Below are 20,961 nucleotides of genomic sequence, written 5' to 3'. Positions count from 1 at the left end.
ATGCTAGTGGAGCTAAACGGGGCAATGCAAGGGCAGAGCTTCAAAATATTAGAACACAAATATTCAGAATATTCAAGAGCCTTTGGGAGAGGGATTAAAGACCTCACAATGGAAGAAAAACTCTACACACACTGAACCAAACTACCCAAATATTCTGGTCTGAGGGTCACTAGTTATACCGTATGTGAAAATCGGCGATGTGTGCGTGTGTGTGTGTGTAGTCTCCGTTTTTCTTCCTTTGATCATGCTGACCGGATGCATGCGCTCCCAAAGTGAAATCATCATCAGCCGCCATCATGATGCATCCCTTCTTATTTTTTTTTGGAGCAAACGCTGTCATGCAAGTTTTGTCAAGGTCAGCCGGGGCAGGTACCGCCGGGGTTTTTTATAGCTGACATCGGCGATGAGACCGGAGACCCCTTAAAGTTCAGAGTGTCCTCTATGAATACAGATGCCGGCCCAGACGACCCCGCGGTATTCCTCTCCGTTGGGCTCTGACAGGACGCTGACCCCAACTGGCTGAACCCAAACTGATGCACAGCTCGAACTTTTCCATCTATGTTCTATCTACGTACATTTTTAGGAAAATGTAAAGGCCTCCGCAACAAAAGAAATGAAGATAGGCAGAAAAAAAGTTGAAGGTACATATTTTTTAGTTAAAAGCATTAAGAAAGTATTTTCTTAAAATCCCGACATGCCCATGCAACAAACTGATTGTTTCTCAATACACAGCGAGCACACAGAGCCAGAGGTCCCCACTCTTGTGCATGCACATGCACCTCCACCACCTACGATAAAGCCCTGTGCAATTGATCCCTGAGAAAAAACATCTATGCTGCAAGCTGTAAACCTGAGCATTGAGAGAACATGGTCACTTTATCAACATTTCCACAAGTCAACATATCGAAGCCTGCACACACTTTATTTTACAATAGCAACAATACCCACTTTGTGAAAACCAGAGTTATATTACTGTAATGGACACGCCATGTTAATTTGGACACTAAGTAACCCTGTCTCCATGACAACATCATAAGCACCTCCCACCCTGGAGTAGAACCAGTAACCATGGAGACACAGACTTCAATTTGGAGCAAATTATAGTGCTGGGGGCAGGCGGAGGCAAGATATTAGACTTTTCAGTAGAAACGTATCAATAAGTCTCTAGTGGGACGAATACTGATTATCTCAACAAGTGACATTTAAGAGAAGAACTTGAAGCCATGTATTGATGACTCTTTGCCTCCATCTATAACTGCATGACGTGGTCAGTAAGCCAACACTACAGAAACCTAATGATGGACTGGCCATTTGCTACAGCGACTCGGGCTAACTGTTGGCCCTGCAGGTCAACCCTATACGGGCCATCCAGGCGGGAAGGAACTAATGAAGGAGGGAGGGTGACAAAGTGGGAGACAGAGGGAAGAGAGGAGGAAGTCAAGCAGGGGAAGAAGCTGCATACAGCACTTACTCTGAAGACATGAAGGAGGACAACGGCCCGACCTCCTTCGCCTTCTGGAGAGCGTGCTTCTGGTTGAACGCCGCCTCGGCCTCCTCTTCATCCTGAGGAGAAGAGGAAAAGGAAACTGAACATCTGTCGTCTCTTTGAGCTTAAATAATTAAACAGGATCAAAGTGAGGAGAGGAGACAAACCCGGATTAGAAATGGTGGTGCGCCACAATTATTAAGACTATTCAGTGGGAACTAACACGAATAAAAGGAAGGGGAATTAGGTCTGTTGTTTGATTTTTACTTGTTTATCACCTTGGTTAGTTCTTGTGCATTGGCGAGGTTGTCCACAGCGATGGCCAAGAAGACGTTCAGCAGTGTGTCTTGTCACAGCTGAGTTAAGGCGATAGGTACAGTGCAACATGCAAAGCTAATAAAATTGACCTACAAAATGATTGATTCAAAATAATATCAAATTATGCTACCTTGAATTTAGTAATGTCACTAGAAAGATTCCTACTGAGAGAAAGGCCGTAAGTGCTGTACCTGACATCCGGGAAGGACATTTTTTTATATTTCATTGAAAGAGGACTGAGAAAGGATGCAGTTGCCAAACAGTGTGAGCACTATGAAGTAGATGGAGGACCACATGCCAGACTTCACTCCTCCTTGAGAGCGAATACCATTGTACATCACCTCGTTCCAGTCCTCTCCAGTCAGGATCTGAGAAAAGACACAACACGCAGAATATCACACACACACACACACACACACACACACACACACACACACACACACACACACACACACACACACACACACACACACACACACACACACACACACACACACACACACACACACACACACACACATCCTGGGCGTCACAGTCGAGCCCGGCTGCAGCTAAACTGCACACCTGCTAAAGTTGTATTCCACTCAATACAGCCTTTCCTGTATGTCGTCATTGGCTGCGTTAAGCTTGTGTGAAGTCGAGAGCATTAAATTGTCACGTTTATTTCCAGACCTGAAAGACGGTCATGATGGCTGCAGGAAAGGTGTCAAAGTTAGTTGGGGTGTAGTCTTCAAAGATGAACCTGTGGGAAAGACATGCGTATGAGAGACACGTTTTTTTAGCTTGGTCATACGTTTTCATTTCATACACTGTAAATCCACGCCTGCTAAAACCTCCAAAAGGCCGTAATATCGAGCGTCTAGTTTTTCACTTTATTTTTAGGGTTAGAGTCAGAGAGAAATCCTCTCTGACTGGACAGCTGGTGGCTTTTTTTTTTCTTCTGGCCTTCTGTATTCTTGAGGCCAGTTCAAACTCAAGGGCAGCCTTCGCTGAAGTGACAGCTGGTGAGAAACGGCATCAGGGGAAAACCAAGCTACAAAAATTGTGACAAAGAAAGTCTGAAATCTCCACCAAGCTCAAAAAACAGTAAACGGGCGGCAGGATCATGTGTTCTCCCATAAACTGTGTACAGCTACTGGTCCGTCACTTTATTCTTGTGTTTGTTAATATGTTTTTACTGGAACCACAGGGAATACATAACAGGCAAGTGGAGGACAGAAAACCTGCAAGAGGGAAAAGATTTGTCTTTAGCTCGACTTGTTCCCTCGATTGACTCCATTCCTCTATGTTCTCACAGGGAGTGACACACCCGACCTTAAGCATTTCCATCAGATGACAGTGGGCGACTATGTTACCTGCCACCAAAGAGCTGCATGCCGAGGAGCGCGAAAACAAGGATGAAGAGGAAGAGCAGGAAGATGAGGGAGATGATGGACTTCATGGAGTTCATCAGAGATACCACCAAGTTTCTCAGAGACGCCCAATACCTTGACGGTCACAAAATATCACATTACTGCAAAAACAATTTTTTAAATGTGAAAAGTGTATTTTATCTTTATTTTTAATAGAAAACCTTCAGTGGAACTTTTCATGTCAAAGTCTGATAACGGGTCCAACGTATTTGTTTCTTTTTTTGTTTGCATTTTTTATTGTTTACTCTGTTACTGTTTTTAGTTTATTGCACTAGGTTGTTGCTTCATTAATATCTATAGAAACATGGATAGAATACATTGAAAGAAATTTAAAAAAAACAACACAACAAACATAGCACAGCTTCTATCTTCCAGTCAACAGTAAAATGCTCCATGTGTATAATACGAAACATCTCAACAGAGTTCGGAAAAAAGCTGCGGCACTAACTTGGTGATCTTGAAGATCCTCAGCAGACGGAGTGCACGCAGGACACTGATGCCGAAGGAGGTGCCGGGCCTGAAGAAACCCCACAGCACTTCAAAGATGCTGCCAACAATCACCTACAGACAAACACAAAGACACATAATGAGGCTAAAACAGAGAAAAGTGAGGGAGGAGCAGAGAATTCTATTCATTCAAAATACAATACGCAGGGAAGGAGACTGGGTACTGACGCTGCAGTCAAAGCAGTTAAAGGAGGAATGGAAGTACAGACGCGGCCCCAAGCTGTACATCTTCAGAAACATCTCAGTCAGGAACAGAGCGAGGAACAAGAACTCTGCATAGTCTGGAATCAAAGAAAGAAAAAAGTACTTCAATTTTGAAACTTTTGAGACTTTGATACGATAATACGACAACTTGCAGAGCCACTTGGCTCATTCGCAGTCGGGACAAAAAAAAATAATAGTAACTGCCTCCAGATGTTACTGAAATAAAGTGTGTCTCACAGAGGAAGTTGGACAGCCAGAGAGGCTGGTTGTGGTGAACAATGGCCACGCACAGCGTGTTGAGAGCCACCAGGCCCAGAACTGTCCAGTAGAAAGTGTGCGTCTTCACCACGCGGCGGATGGAGATGCGGAGGAGACGCTCCTTGCGGCGGAAAAACGCCGCCGGGCCTCGCTTGGCACTGCGTGCTCTGGCCATGGGGAGGCCTGAGTGGAGGAGGAGGAGACAAGAGAGGGGGGAGAGGTAACGCACGGTTACGGCAGGAGCCTGCTCTGTATCTTGAACTGTAGCCTTAATCCTTCCGACTTCCACCCCTGCAGCAGAGCTCAAAGCGCCCAACCGGAGTATACTTAAGACTTTGTGCGCTCATATCGATCAGCCCGTCCAGATTCCCACCCACTCACCCACAGAGGAGAAGTCGCCATATGGCTCCTCCCCTGGTTGCCCTCGATGCCCCGCATCCATCCCTCTCCTCTTGATGGTGGTGGCTCTCTTCAACACTGCGGACAGAGCAGGTTGAACGTAAGAAAGTCCCAGAACAAGGTGTTAAAAATAAGTAGAGGAACAACGTTGACACAAAGCTGATCTTTTGGTTTGGGTCCCATTTTGGTTGATCAGAAAATATATACTAAAATCATCTCAGGCAGTGTGGAAAGCAACATAAAAGATAATGATAAAAGGAAAATGATGAGGAAATCACAACATGGATTATCAGCATGACGTGCTAATGTCTGTGAAGTTAGCTGGGAGGGAATGTTGAACAAATTAATGGTGCCGTTGAATTAATCCTAAAATGATCTTTTAATGTTAGTGTAATGATCCAAACAGCCGGATGCACACCTTCCGATGCTATTTCGGGATCTCCGTCACAGCAAACCATGCTCTGAAGCGGCTTGACGGTCCATGCATTTCTCTCATTTCAGCTGCTGCCATACAGTATCAGGCACATGCCGTGCAGCGCACACATGCCGAAGTGAGTGTGTTTTGACCGTCTACGCTGGGTATTATGTGTCCTACGTCCACTCGTACCTTCCCTGCTCCCTTGTGATCGAATCTGAATCTGAATTTCTTGCTTTCAATGTTTGTGTGAGGACTTTTTTTAATAAGGTGTTGATCAAACACACAAACATATTGCTGCCACTTCACACACTGGCATGAACACTGAATCCTGTCAGCACACACACACACACACACACACACACACACACACACACACACACACACACACACACACACACACACACACACACACACACACAGCACATGGGCCAATGGTTGCTTAGGCAACCACAGTGCGCCACCTTTCTTTTAATCAAAAGGCCCCCGGAGCTTCTGCACTGTTGTTTTTACTACAGATTTGCATTCAATTTATTTGTCATTCTTCTTCTCATCTGTTCTTTCTTCTCAGTGACAAAAAAATACATGGGCAAAGATTTTTTCACTTTTTCTCCCATCATGTGTGTACATGTGATTTTGTGCGTGTGTATGTGTGTGTCAAATGAGTTGGTATTAGTTGGTGAAGCACAGAGCAGAGAAGAGGACGGTTCTCACCATAGGCACCACCTGTACTCCACTCTGGGAGGCTCCTGAGAGCTGCCAATCAATCAACATATAATGAAAAGCTCTGCTGGTCTAGCGAGGAGGAAAGGTCAAAGTAGAGTTGCCCAGGTCAGGGGTGGCACAGTGTCCATGGGTTAGAATAAGGGTTGTGTCGCAGAATTTTAAGCGCACGGTGTCCTAAATCCTGTACTGTAGATTTTTTGTTACAATCATTAATTCAGGGGAAATTTGGGATATACTATACGATACTTCAACCCCACCAATGGCTCTGTGAGGCTCAGGCCAACAATGCTTTGAGCTAGCCAGCATGCTAACGTGGTCACAATGAAGGCAAAGCTGCTGCTGCCTAATGATTGGTCACCACATTGTTGAACACGGGTAGGAACGCTCAGCTGACTTTTGGCACATTTCATTTGGACTACTGATGTTAAACAAGGAATCATTTGGGTTTTTTTTTAGTCATTATCACCTGAGGCTGCTGGGAAGGTCGTGGTTTGGTTGATATCTGGTAATAAATCAAACATTTAGGAGAAATTAAAATGTTTAGGTTACAATGGCGCTAGTTGAAAATTGAGAGGATCCCTTTAGGATCTGTTGGATTCATCCTCCACGAACAAGGACAAAATATTTCTCGTCAATCCAGCCAGTAGTTGTTGAGATATTTCAGTCTAAAGTGGTGGACTGACAAAACCATATGAATCACATTGAAATGTAATTCAACTTCTTTGATTTATTTTTTTACTATAACCTAAAACCACAGACGAATACACAAAGCAGACTCTAATGTGCTTGAATAGCTTCCATAAAGCACATTTTCATCGAGCGTACATGCCAGCATTAAACAGATTCAGTCAAAGAGAAATAGAGTGTAAAACAACGAGAGGGTAAGGCCAACGCTCGATGATCACATGATCGTTGCTGACTTACCATCGAGGGCAGAAGTCCCCGAATTCGTATTCTCCTCTGCGAGCATCACTTCTTCTGGAAAGCAAAAAAGTCAGAACGAACACATGATTGAGCAGCCGACGATGGCCCAGATGTAGACAGATGTTATCACATATTTTGTACCAACATCTGTATCTCAACTGTGGTGGAGGAAAAACAAAATTGAAAAACTGATAGGATTAATCTTAAAGCTTAAAGCGGAGTATCGATTTTTTTTCTTTTTCTGGTCAAAAGCCAAATTCTTGGTGTCCCTGAGCCGCAACCGGGACTTAAGCCACCTGCTCTGTCGATCCAGGCCCGGTAGCCGTTGAGCTCTCTCTCGATCTGCTGTTGGCGTCTCAGTTTCATGAAAGCCCTGCGGTTTTCCACCCTCTCCCTCTCCTTCGCAAATTCCCTGCGGAGGAAAATCAAAACCACAAAATGACTTGTTTACTCGTTGAGAGCGCGGGGGTTCATAGTCAGGCGGATAAATAAACCCTCTTGAAGACAATCACCCAGCGGGGGGGGATCTACTGTCGTCTGGAACTCTCGTCGTTGCTCATTCAGCCGCGAGAGAAGAGGAGGCCTCTCACTGTGGAGATTCCAGATTTAACCTTTGCGTAAAACTAATTAACGTTAAAGACTCTGACACCACGGACTGAACGAGCACAATTTGACTTGACAGCAGCTTCTTTGCCAGTCAGTCAAAAGGCAGCGTACAGCGTAGACTGCGTACTGTGACTTTAGTCAATTTCAAGGGCTGTCGACTTTGAAAGGTGGGATGTAACCTTGGCAGGACAGGAAAAAAAAACAGCCGAACCTCTGTCCTCATAAGAATGAGCGTATCTTGACAGAGAGCCAAACTGACTGTGCATTTGAGCGGCCTTTAGTCAGCTGAGTAACTCCTTTTACTCTCCTTTGTGGTGCCATAAGGCCAAAGTGGCCTCACCTTCACCTGAAGCTGCATTAGTTGACAATTGGTCTAATAGGTAACAGGTAAAAAAAACATACATTTGAAACCTTGATAGGTTTAAAGTGAATTAAATTACACCTGTGAACCTACCCAGAGAGGACTCCCAGCACAAGATTCAGGACGAAGAAAGAGCCGATGATGATGAGAGGGATGAAGTACAGCCAGTTGTATCTGGGGCCCAAGGCATCGTCAGTCTGAAACACCAAAGCCAAGTCTAAATTCAGTAAAATCACTATTCACATATCACATACTCATGCTGCCATCGAAATAAATACACATGTAGCATCGTGTATGTGGATCTGCACCGGGTTCTTTCATCCTCCCATCTTCCTCCCTCCTTCACTATTCATCAGCAAAGCTCATTCAGCATCACTCCAGACAACACAATGCAATCAACCTGGAAAATCATCTCAGTAAAAGACTGCAAAATGACACCCCGGCACGGCAGTCTGTGTGTGCGTGTGTGTGTGTGTGTGAGTGTGAGCGAACGCTTATGAGGGTTTGCTTTATTGAGATCTGAGTTCAGAGGTAAAAGAGAAAGGAGAAATTAGGTGATTATTGATTAATTCGATGATTTTCTTGTGGTATCCACATATCTTTAGCCAGGTAATATACCAGGTATTTTTTTCCAAAAGTCAATTACATAAAAAAATTCCCAAATGTCTATAAAATGGTTCAGCGTTGTGTGAATAATGCAGGAGAGCTGTTCTGATAGCAGCAGGGATATTTTGTCTGGAAAAATGCTTCTCAGCGGGCGAAATTGTGTATTTTGGCTCTATCTGAACAGGAGCTTGCTTGTCTGTCTACAAACTGTCTGTGTGTGTGTCTGTGTGTGTGTGTGTGTGTGTGTGTGTGTTTTCCTGCTTCTTGAACTCTGTCACAAACGCTCGTCAATCACGTTGCAGCACTTCAATCACCGCCTGACAGTTACTCAACAGCAGAAAATAACATTGTTACGGTCATTGTAAACATGATGAGGTATCCTGCTGTTTTCTGTTGTATTATTGTCATTCGAAACATTAGGCTCAGGGTCCTTGAGGACGAACATGTCAAGTTTCCTACAGAGCAACATTTACAGTCGTGGCTCGGGGAGTTTTCTAACAAGCTTAAGGTCCCGCTTAAAGAAATTATGAACATTTTGTCTGTGTATTTAAAGATGGCTAAGTCATTCATCACGACAGTCATTAATCCTAGATTACATTTCTAAGAGATTGTGAAGCGTGGCGTATTTCATAACTCGTGGGTGGGCAGTCTAATCTCTTTTCAGCCCTTGCAGCATGTTGCAGCAGGTTTGACATTTCTTAAGGAGAGATAAATATGAGAGGATAAAAAAGGCAAAATCTGAGAGGAAAACAACGAGCTAAGGGAGCACTCTACTGTTTCAAAAACACATGCCGGTAACCGTGACCCCATGTAGTCCATCCACTGGGGGAGGGGGGGCACTGTCTGAGCAGATGATGCGGACCTCCACAGTGCGCAAAAGCAGCTTCTGTTCTTCAGTGTTATTGGCATCTAAAGTGTGACAAAACACTGCTGCGCCTCAACAATTTGCAGCAATCCAGAACAGCGTTACGTGCCAGGGTGTGTGTGTGTGTGTGTGTGTGTGTGTGTGTGTGTGTGTGTGTGTGTGTGTGTGTGTGTGAGAGCCGTCTTACATTGTAGAGTACAGTGGTCCATCCCTCCATGGTGATGCATTGGAAGACGGTGAGAACAGCAAACAGGATGTTGTCAAACTGAGTGATGCCGTCATTCGGGCCGATCCAAGTGTCGCTGCAGGTGTATTTGGCTGGACACTGGCGATCGCCGCACGGGACCTCGTACTCAGAGGAGTCCACCGTTTCATTTTCTGAAAATTTCAGGCAGAGAGAGAGAAATAGTTGTACAAAAATGACTTAACAACAACGTAGAAAAACGACTTTCATTTTTTTTTTCTCCACCGAATCTGAGAATTTGAATGTTTTTCATTCTCACGCCTGCTGCACAGCTGTGCCCTTCGTCAATGCCCTGCAGTTGACACGTGTGTCAGTGAATTCTTAGTCTCGGAGATATCTCACTGACCACTTGTCATGGAGAATTAATTAGAGTCAAGAAGAATAAAGGAAACCTCTTTACCGTTCAGTGACTGAAAACACACACTTCAGTCCGCCTTGTTATCTAACGGTCCATTCGGCTTCGGCGTGACGGGGACGGCGTGAATGCACAATGAGCCGCATTCTTTTTAATTATACGGGACAACACTGACTGTTTGTTTTGATCAAGCCTGCAGGTGCAGCCTGACGCGTCATTGTGTGTGTGTGTGTGTGTGTGTGTGTGTGTATGCATTTGTGATTATAAAAATGATGCTACTGCCTAAAGACACGGTACACGGTCAACAACACCATCAACAGCATGAGCTCAGTCCACTGCTTTTCCTTCTCTCATGCAGTTTGCTGACAAAATTCGTTCTTAAATCAGTCTATTTCCTGTTGTGCAATGCAATTTAAATCAGATCTTGCCTTAGATATCTGAATAACAGTATTTACAAGACATCACATTTGGCTACACAGAGTAGAATGACTTATTGCAATGTCTGTGTGTGTATACGTGTGTGTATCTGAACTAGAGCCCTGTATCAGTACAAATAATAATGACATTCGTTATAACAAATGAACTCACCACCTACTTATGTGGATCAAACTCTTGTGTAATGAAAGGTTTTCTGAATATGTTGTTAGGATTCCTATAATGTGATTTGACAGAGCAAACATTGCCAGACAAGTGAAATGTTCAGACAAAGGCGGCTGTGATATGAATTAATGCATTTAAAAAAACTAATATTAACTATAACAATAGTCGGAAACGATGTGAACAAGAAATGTACAATGTGATATCTCCGAGCATATTTAAGTCACTATAAAATACAGAATGTAATAATGATCACTATTACTGGTAGACACACGCCAACATGTTACACATCTCACATGCACATCTGCTTGTGCAAGCATCACTGTCCATACACGGTAACGTGCAGCGTGTAACCGCGTGCTACACAGACACACGCCGTGTCAACAACTGTGTGTCCGTACCCAGGATCCCCGCCTGCGGCACGCAGGTGTAGTGCAGTTTGCCGCTGTAAAATTCCAGGCCGATGATGGCGAACATGAGGATCGCAAAAAAGAGCAGCAGGCCGATCTGCAGCAGAGGAACCATGGCCTTCATTATAGACTTCAAGACTATCTGCAGACCTAGAAGTAGAGCACACAGTGTGTTCAAGTGAAAACAAATTAAAACACGTCAATAATAAAATGTGATCACGCTGATAGAATGTGATCGAGCTGTAGAGCTTTGTCTTTATCAACAGAGAATTAACCTTAAACTTTATTGTTCAATTATTAAAATATTAAAATTAATATATAAATATAAAAAATAACTGAACTTTGAACTTCTCAAATGAATGTTGTGGTCTCACTTAATATGCAACGTGATCTCCAAAACCTTTTCGTAAAAATGTATACGAAAATCTTCGTAACAATACATACGAACTGGCGGTGGTTAACCACGGCCCTTGAGTGAACAACATGGCGGACCATGTTGGATTCTTGAGTGAACGTCTCTCCGCCATGTTGGATTTTTTGAGGGGGTTAGGGTTAGTATTGTATTCTTACAATTTAACATTGATTTCTCGTTAAAAATGCAATCATAACACGTTTATTTTACATCGTTAGACTTCACGTGTGTTTACGGGGGGGAAGGTCTCCATTCACTTTGAATAGGGTGACATCATCAGTTGCAGTCCGTATTTATTTCGTATGTATCACTACGAATTTGTACGTTCAAGATTTTTGTATACATTTTTACGAACAGGTTTTGGAGATCAGGCTGTAATCTGAGGGTGGATTCAATATCTCTGGATTTCTGGCAGTTAGTCAGACGTAAGATTTGGTTGTAAATAATTCTGAAGGACATTGATATGCTACTGACCAAACAATTCATTTATTAATAAAGAGAATGATAAGATTAATCAACCACATAAACCAATAATTTATGCAGATATTGACCTGGAATTTAGATCATCTAGTAGTCCGAGTAAGTAATCCGAGGTTCACAAACATTCCGTTTGCGCTGGATTGGAGGTTTCAAATTAAAATGCCATATCTGAAAACATAACACGGCCAATGCTGTCGCCATGACTCGATCCACCGAGGGGAGTGACACGCCGTGTTTCATTCACTTGACCTCAGCAATAAGAGGATGTCGATTGTCGTTACGGGACGCTTACTCGGGATGCCTGACACCAGTTTGAGGGGACGCAGCACTCGCACGGCCCTCAGAGTCCTCAGGTCCACTGAGATGTTCAGGTGTGCCCCCGCTGCCGCCAGGATCCTGCACAGCAGAGAACAAACCCACACAAACCGTCACCGATTGCAGATGCACAATGAATGCCACAATTTGACGTTTTATAATCTGTTGCGGAGTCGCGTCGAATCAGGGGACACACAAATACACATTACGGCCGTCTCACACACACACACACACACAGTGTTGGAGGATGGCTGCAGAGCTTAGATATGGTGTGTGAGGTCTCCAGCACGCAGAGAGAAAACAGAGAAAACAACAGGGAGGCTTTTCTGGGCTTTGGGCCGTGTGTGGGAGGATGCAACGGTTGTGACAACTGCTATTTAGGAGGAGAACAAATAAAGCAGCTCTGTCAAGGGATGGCAAGACACCCTGAGGCTGGAGGGACATGAAGCTTGTGGGGAAACACACACACACATACACGTTGCAATCACACGGAGCCTCTTATCTGCTCCACAAAGCTGGTCCATGTCTGTTTTTCTCCCGTCCATTCCCCCACCCTCTAAATACACCTCTGTGGCCTTCAGCCCTCAGACTGATGAGGAAAAAGTAAGACAGTCCCCCCCTCCCTCATCCACCCATCTGCCCTTCCGCTTCCCTTTTTCTGGCTCCTGTCTCTACCTTCACATCTCATCTGCCTTTTCCCCCCGCCTGTTTTTACAACCTCCTCACCAATTACACTGGCACCTTCGACCGTGTTTATCCATTTTCCGCCGACCTGAACACTCATTTATATCCTTTTTAACTGGTTGTCACCGAAAGAAAAGCAAAGGCATGGGTGGAAGAGTAAGGTAATTGAAACCCAAGGTGATCGATACTTGGATTTTGTCATAGTTCAACAATTTAAACACAAGATTTTAAAACAGCATCTTACTGCAATTTACTCTAAGATTATGGCATACTTGATATCACACAGAGAAACAGCCCTTTCCTCCGACACCGTGGTTAAAAAGGAGTCCTGTCTGTGGTGTTAGGAATCACATCTGATTTAATTAACAGAAGAAAGAGATGTAGAGAGAGAGAGTGACACGAAGAGAGGGAACGAGGTGAGAGAAAGACTAGAAATAGCTCACCATCATCCACACAAATACAGAAATAGAATTATTCTCGTGAGCTTCACACCTCCAACTATTCTGCTTTGCGTTTTCTCCCCTTCCCATTTTCACCCCCGACACCTCTCTGTACCTCCCTACTTTTACCCCAATCTGCCACCTCCATCATTATACCCCCCACATCCTCCATCTCTCAATCTTCCCTGAGACCATTAGTCAGTCCCGGCTGCTCATAGTTGTTATGGAGACAAAAGGCACGGAGGGTCTAAGATTGGCTACCTCAGTTAGTCCACTGTTAGTGGACGTCCTGGTTCCCGTCTTTTCATCAGCACCGTTTGCATTCCAGCGCATTTTTGCTCTCAACGTCTTCCCGGACTTCAGACAACAAAAGTCATGTTAGCAGGGTTTTAATTGTCTGCTCGTTTAAGCCAAGGAAGCGTCCATGCTTGTGAATAAGAAAGTGGCAGTAGGGCCAGAAATAGAATGTTTGCTGCTAGTTCTCAGTCTGTTCCTCTTTTAGCTGCTGTCTGGCAGTCAGCATCTCCCTCATGCCAGTAGAATGGTGTTAAAGCTGCAAATACACAATAGTTAACAGATGGTTTTTGATTAGCTGGATGGAAAGATATTCTCTACCAAAATATGAATTAATCTTCATACTGTGGTGTTTGAGGTTCAAGTTGGACAACACGTTTATGTGTACTGTGTGTGTAGAGAGTTGTTTGTGGTGCTGAAGAGAATTACCAATTCATTTTACAGTAAACTGGATTTGGAGCTTTCTGTAAAACAACGTAGCCTAAAATAGAAAGCTTGACCAAATCCAGTAAGCTCCACTTTCCTTCACTTCAGTGCGTTCCAATCATCATTATGACAACCATGCTTCACGCTACTGCCGCCTGGACAGTGCCAGCCTCTATATGACGCTGATGAGGAAGGTGAAGGTTGGCCACAGAAAATGGAAGATGTGAATCAGCCATGAGACGCACGGCTGATTTAGCGCAAAAGGAAACAACAGGGATTTACCTAAATCAGCAAACGATTAACTTAAATCCCTGTCGTGTCCCTTCCCACAATGTGGGACAATTCATCTTCTATAATGTAATTACAACGGAATCACTGTTGTGGGAATAAACTGTAGTTATTAAAATGATCTTACTTGTATTCAACGGTTATTTCCCAACACCAATGCGAAATCTTTTGCCTTCTGCCAACTAAACTAGATGGTGTTAACTTGAGCTTTTTAGCCTGATGGGAATAAGAGCATCTTGAAATTGATTAAATCCCGGCAGTCCATTCATGAACACGTTAACTAACCCCAAACCGGGAGATGTCACTCAGAGAACCGTCATCGTTCAGCCCGAACTCATCTGCCGGCGTGTGAGACACAGAGAGTAGTGAACCCGGCTGATGCCCCGGTCGGAGTCGTCAGCCCTGATAAGTGATTAACAATGACGTGCCGTGCAGAAGCGGCAGCCTGCTGCTGCGTGAGAAATCTGTTGTGACAACCGTCGCGCTGTGATACTGATAACGTTGGGACTTATTCTCCCCCGTCAAATGTCCAGCTGCTGGCTAATGTGATACGAGCACACCTGGCTATTGTAACAACTCCACAGCGCGTGCTGTTAACACCACCGGTGCTCAGATGTGGGTTACAGAATGCTTTTAGTGCACAAGATGCTGCTTAATACAAAAAACTCATTATTCTTTATTGCTATTATCAACATCATCAGAATGTTGGAATATATGTTGTAGTTTCTCTATATGTGCTGCTGATAAATATATTGTTTTTAGTTCTTGAAAAGTTCCGGGTGATTTTCCACTCCACAAAAAGCGTTACACGATAAGCTATATATTCAATCCAGGAACCTGACTAGCAGTCGATGGCATCAGGAGGAGAGAATCTAGGAGTGCTGAGCTTGATGGAGACACACAACGAGTTGGTGACGGTAAGCTGGAAAACAACATGTGGTCATTAACTAATAAGGTATAAAGCTGTGCAACTCAAATGCAATTGCTCACCCAGAACGGACTGGCTCCTATGAATTTCTCTGTTTGGCCCAAAGTTAACAACCATTTCTGAGTGACTGTAACTTGATAACTGTGTCGGTCCATACTACAACAAAGTGTTCAAGTGAACTTTAAAATATGTGACCGATCCTGGTTGATTCAAGGTTTTCAACATCGATGACACTTGAATCTCTCATACGAATTCATAAAACCCCTGAGGGGGCCCATAGTGCAGTGTGTGTGTGTGTGTGTGTGTGTGTGTGTGTGTGTGTGTGTGTGCGCAGTGGATATTGACGGAATAAGGCGTAGTTGATATAAGTCTCTCTGCCTCCCACAGTGTTCTCTCCCATTTCTTACTCCCCCCTCATCCATTTTATTCTCTCACAAACACAAACACACACACACACACACACACACACACACACACACACACACACACACACACACACACACACACACACACACACACACACACACATATTCAAGTTGTTGTGAAAGATTAAATGTTGCTGCTTGTATCCACAGCCTGAGATACTGGCCCGACTGAGTATCAGCCTGCATATTGGTTTATGTGTCAGTTCGGTAAATGTTTACTCTTGGGCAGAAATGAATAATTAATATTTGGTAAATTATTTATTAGCCATCTGTTGGAAGGGAAAGAGTTAGAGAGTAGGAGGGAGAGCGAGATAGGGAGAGAGGGAGTGAGTGTGAAATGTTAATTCAGAGCAGTAACAGAGATGAGTCGTTGGCACAACAACTCTTTCTCGGGTCTCAAAAGTTCACCTACAAACCCATGAGAAGGTTGGAAGTTTTGCATAATACCAAAGCCACTGCCTGGAAACAGTATGTTTGCATGAATAAACATAAAAAAATCTAAAAAATTAAAAAAGTTAAATGAAGTATAAAGTGAAATATATGGATACAAAAATAACAAAACAAATAAATCCTGCAAGGGGAACATTAAATAGAACGTTTCTTTCATGATCTTGAGAGGAAGAATGTCAATTTCAGCAGGCAGGTCTAGAAGAAGCAGAAAAATAATTTGATTACAAGCGTATGTCCTGCATTCAAAATGTTTTTTCCCAATATTGTATAAAGAAAAGTATTTTTGTAACAAAAGTAGAAGTGGCCATTTTGAGGAAGAATGGATCCTGTAAGTAAATTATAAAAAAGGTAAAAAAGAGGAAAGTAAAATACAAGACAGCTGCTCTTCAGGTTTTCTTTGTGAGATACTTGATGGCAATCTAGAGATGATTGACGGGGGGAATATTTGTTGATTTAATTTCAACTCCAGTCAATTAAATTACATTTTGGTTGCCTACTATCCCCAATTTGCCTCACGGGGCTTTACAATCCTTACACATATGACATTCTCTGTCCCAGGACCCTCACATGGGTGCAGGAGCCCCCCAACAATACCTTTAAATGGGAAGGAAAATGTGAGTGAGAGCAACAGAGGACGGACTAAGAACAAGTGAGAGTCTTTGTTTCACTACATTGCGTTGTGATCTTGTAGTTATTGAAGCTCCTTAACAATACTTTTCTGCCTCTGATAATCCAGCACGTCATCACGGTGCACTGAACACTAGAGATATTTCAAACTACCTGCAGTCCCTTCAATTATCTCTGATTCACTTAACCACCCTGCCCTCTGGACACTCATCTATTCAATCCCGCTGCTTGTCAGTGGCACTCGCTCCAATAATTCTCATCATCCGCGGCCTGTAACTGAGTACAGAGAGGAGATACGGGTGTTGTTCACTGGTGTTCAAAAATATCCAGAAACAACTAAAACAAAGAATTTTGCAGAGAAACTGTGGAGCCAGAGCAGCAGTTTTCTCTTGCCAACAACACTGATGGTTGATTGTGACGCCTCTCAGAAGATGTTGGACGTTGATCCACATTAATGCTGTTCAGGGATGAGAAAAAGAAAAGGGTTTCGGCGTATTTAACAATCCGATTACATGGTTCAGCGCATAAATTACAGAATTAGTATTCAGGTTCAACAATGGGGAACTTTCTTCATTTCTTTCATTGATATCAAGGGCCTGGGTTTACATATGGACAGAATCATCCATGCCAATAGTTGAGCATACTTCTCATATTAGATTTGCATTATCTTCCAATCTCACCCAGACAGAGAGGCCGGGGAGAGATGCACTCCCAGCGTAGAGTTCACCGAAGGTCCAACGGGCAATTTAGAGTCGCCAATTAACCTGATCCCCAGAGCATGTCTTTGGACTGTGGGAGGAAGCCGGAGCACCCGGAGAGAACCCACGCAGACACGGGGAGAACATGCAGACTCCACACAGAAAAGCGAACCCAGGACCGTCTTGCTGTGAGGCGACAGTGCTGACCACCACGCCACCGTGCCGCCCTCTTTGAAACCAACAGGTATCAAAACACAGCTGTATCCTTTGTGGGTAGCTGACCGGAGAAGGCAGATTGCCCTGCGTGCACCTGACATTGCGTAAATGTACACACGTGTTGTTATGGATCCAGTGCGGAGTGTGCATGTCGGCCTGTCTCCTTGTGCAGTCGCGGTGTGCCGAGCGCAGTCTTCGCGGCAGCACTTCTCTCCCTGTCTGTCTTTGGAGATGATGTTTCATTCTAAACTCCATCTGTAAGTTGTAGGAAGAATGCGACCTCCGTGTATTTGGTTAAGCGAGCCTTTCAACCGCAGCCTGAACTAATCAGAGTGAAGCCACCCAAGGGTGTCTGGCCTAAAATTCCTCTGACAAATTGCCTGTCTCGTACTCGACAAATCTTCCTTTCAGTTTTTGTAACTTTCTTGAGTAATTTAACTGAATTCAGTGTGACACGAGTTCCCGTTTGCATCGGGGGCCGCTTTCATCTCGCCTCATCTACTGATCAGATCGCAGACGGGACCGCACAAAGGCTCTCGACACACGGTCTTTGTTTCAGCCTGAAACATGATTCAACATGAAGAGAGTGAGAGACAGAGGTCATGCAGGGAAGCAGCGTGAGCCTGTCAGACTGTCAATTTCCATCATCATTAATCACTCACTTAATTCAGGATCACAGCCAAAACGGCAATTTTACTCATGAGTTGCCACTTGAACGTCACTTGCTGCACGCTTGGTCTTATTCAAGCGCGTCGTTTTGTTTGATTTGAGAAACAATGGTTTTATAAAAACGTCAAAGAAAAGTCTGGCTGCACACAAGAGCAGCTAAAATAGCGCTTTAGATTGCAGAAGAAGAAGAAATGCCTTTAGGACTGGAGCCAGTGACAGGCTAACCTAGGGTGGGGTCCTTTGTCACCACGGTAACAGCTCAGGGGGACGTATCCACATCATGCTGTGTCTGAACTCATCAATCGATCTGACAGCAGATGGAAAATAAAATCGGAAAGGACAGGTGTGTGTGTGTGTGTGTGTGTGTGTGTGTGTGACATCCATTCCAGATGTATGACGGTCTGACGATGCTGTCGGCTAAAAGACATGCAGCAGAAGCACGTTGAGCTGAAGACAATCCACAGATGCTACCAAACTCCTAATAGTCGTGCATTTGCATCTCCAGCTCATATTAACGGCGGTGGGGGATCGAGTAGAAAGAGTCCGGTATTGACACCGAGTGAAAAAGAATCTCTGTTCACAGAGACTCTAACTCTCTCTGTTAATTAACACCTGAGGGCCGAGAGGCACCGACAAAAATCCACCTGTAAAATGTAACTGAATGTCAAAAAAAAAGAAGATTAAAAAGAGAGAATATTAGTGTTTGAAAAGAAGTAACATTAAGATATTTCTTAGGACCAATGAAAATGCTATTTATTCAGACTCATTTTATGGATTTTAAAATATTATTATTATTATTTGCATGGTCTCGACTTTGAGTTTGGCTTTTGAAACTGTGCTGCATATCATCTCTCTCTTCTATCATTTCCTTTCTTGACTATAACGAATACCAAGCAGTAACAGGCCTAAACTTATTTACAATGTTGGAATGGAAATATTGTCTAATGATCTGTAAGTTCAGTAAGTTTAACAACCCGTTAAGTTTTATAGATTGTTTCTGCCTATTTTGCAACTAAGACGCGTTCAATGAAAAGTCAAGCAACTGTTGATACCTTTGAGACATGTTAGAGTTCAGTATCCAAACACCTGTTTTGGATACAATATAGTCCCGATCGTACATCATCCATCATCATCCATCATGTCTTGTTTTTCCTCCCCTCTCTCCTTTCTCCTTTTCTTCCTTGATCCAAATTAGTTTCCAAAAAGAGAAAAACAACCATCCTGACTCAGCAGGAATGTTTGCAAAACGATCCTTTGGATACTAAATGTGAAAACCTTGACATTTTTACTCTCATTGGCTCCCTGCGCTAACTCAATCTCTCCTCCGCCTTCCCCCTCCATGTGTCTGGCACATAGTTGTGGTACAATCCCTTGGTGGGCGTCGCCTCCTGCCCACTGTTGTCTAATGGAGGGCTTGGCAGCGAATGAGACTGCCAAGGTGCCACTTAGTACGCACGATTACACACGGAGGCAGCGGTCTCATTTCCTGCAGGTCTATCTCCTCTCTCGTCTCTTAACTAAACTTCTTGTTATGCTGCTTTCCACCTCCTCTCTTCCCTTAACCACTTGCCATTTTGCGGGAGTATCACACTGGTGAAGCGTGGCGGGAAAAAGACCCGCGGCCCCCTCTATTTGAATTTCAGTCACAACAGTCCTCGGCTGCGCGATAACAGCCTTTTAAAAGCACCAATGGCATTCTGTTTTGTCTTTTTTCATATGTCCCTTCCACTCACTCTCTCCGCGTGTGATACGGGCCAACTTGAAACACCGCGGCAGCTCGCTGAGGTAATCTTGGCCGCGAGCGCCGACGCGTTAGGAAATGGTTCCATGATTGCACAGTCCAAACACAATGCTGAGTGAGTCAGGGGTATCCGCGGTGGAAAGGTTCACGTCCCCTGAGTCTGCGTTAACAGTTGCATACTCTCCATAAGAGAGGCATAGAAACTTTCCTGTATATATTTGCTCATACTTAGGATGTGAACATGTTTGCGTGCATGGTGCATGTGCAAGTAGGGGCTTGTAGTAGGGGAGTCTACTGTATATGTGTATTTGTAACACAGCCTCCTGTCTGCAGAGGCCTCCGAAATACTAACCGGTAGAAAGCACTGTGCCTCATCTAATGTTATCAGCCGTTCTCATATTCTGCATTCACTCTCTAATAAGATTGCAAACCTCGACTGATGGACCGCAGGTGAGTGAACGTGTCCGTGTTAGAATTCTGTGTGTGTAATGGAGAAAGAGCGAGAGAGAGAGAGAGAGAGAGAGAGAGAGAACATTTTCAATAATTTGTCTTTGCTGTGGTCAGAATGATAATTTTGACTTTCTGCAGCTCAATTTATCCTGCTGAAAATAATAAAGAAGAGAGCTGGAAGTTTATTCCATCCAGATCAAGCGCGTCTCTAACTCACAAGCAGTAGCTTAGACTGAACAAATCATTTCTTTTCTTTGGCTGTGTGAACATTTTGAGCTTGCATTTGAAAAAGGAGTATTCTGAAAACTCTTTGAGATGCGATCGATTTAATTATTGTGGACGATTCAAATATCGACACTGACTTCCTGATCTATCCGCACCACTAATGGAGCTTAAGCGGTGGTTCTAGAAGGAAGCCTCCCCTCATGCCACACGTAATGTAGATATGCTTCAGCTGGTCTGCCAGATTTATCCAATCAGCGGAGATGGGCTGCGCCCAGGTGTACGCGACCGACAGAGGCGGCGCCGTGGCTCTAAAACAATCATAATGTTGCTGTAAAACTCTTTTTTAAAGGGTTTCTCTCTGTGTTGCTGTCAGGTGTCATTTCAGTGCGAAACCGTATGCGACCCTCCTCCACCCCCAGGCACCTCCAGCAGCTATCAGGGATTGTTCACTTGACTTGGTTTTCATCAACTCTTCCTCACCACCACCACCAGTGTGTGGA

The 20,961-nt window shown here is 44.0% G+C and overlaps 1 protein-coding gene across 3 annotated transcripts in view; it reads right to left on the bottom strand.

Moving 5' to 3' along the window:
* cacna1ea (calcium channel, voltage-dependent, R type, alpha 1E subunit a) overlaps positions 1-20,961 on the bottom strand; it is a 69,533-nt gene that overhangs the window by 18,294 nt on the left and 30,278 nt on the right. For all 3 annotated transcript variants that reach the window (XM_078108437.1, XM_078108438.1, XM_078108439.1), the window contains exons 6-21: positions 11,878-11,981; positions 10,685-10,843; positions 9,275-9,465; positions 7,710-7,813; positions 6,946-7,061; positions 6,650-6,703; positions 5,714-5,755; positions 4,567-4,662; positions 4,165-4,368; positions 3,892-4,004; positions 3,665-3,777; positions 3,160-3,291; positions 2,477-2,546; positions 2,055-2,172; positions 1,765-1,832; positions 1,472-1,563 (exon numbers count right to left, since the gene is read on the bottom strand). In XM_078108437.1, coding sequence (XP_077964563.1) covers positions 1,472-1,563; positions 1,765-1,832; positions 2,055-2,172; positions 2,477-2,546; positions 3,160-3,291; positions 3,665-3,777; positions 3,892-4,004; positions 4,165-4,368; positions 4,567-4,662; positions 5,714-5,755; positions 6,650-6,703; positions 6,946-7,061; positions 7,710-7,813; positions 9,275-9,465; positions 10,685-10,843; positions 11,878-11,981 — 1,776 coding nt within the window. The remainder of the gene's footprint in view (positions 1-1,471; positions 1,564-1,764; positions 1,833-2,054; positions 2,173-2,476; positions 2,547-3,159; positions 3,292-3,664; positions 3,778-3,891; positions 4,005-4,164; positions 4,369-4,566; positions 4,663-5,713; positions 5,756-6,649; positions 6,704-6,945; positions 7,062-7,709; positions 7,814-9,274; positions 9,466-10,684; positions 10,844-11,877; positions 11,982-20,961) is intronic.

This window comes from Gasterosteus aculeatus, chromosome 8, assembly GCF_964276395.1.
Source record: "Gasterosteus aculeatus chromosome 8, fGasAcu3.hap1.1, whole genome shotgun sequence".
NCBI lineage: Eukaryota > Metazoa > Chordata > Actinopteri > Perciformes > Gasterosteidae > Gasterosteus > Gasterosteus aculeatus.
The sequence above is the reverse complement of the archived record's forward strand: the minus strand, read 5'-3'. Positions and strand labels throughout refer to the sequence as shown.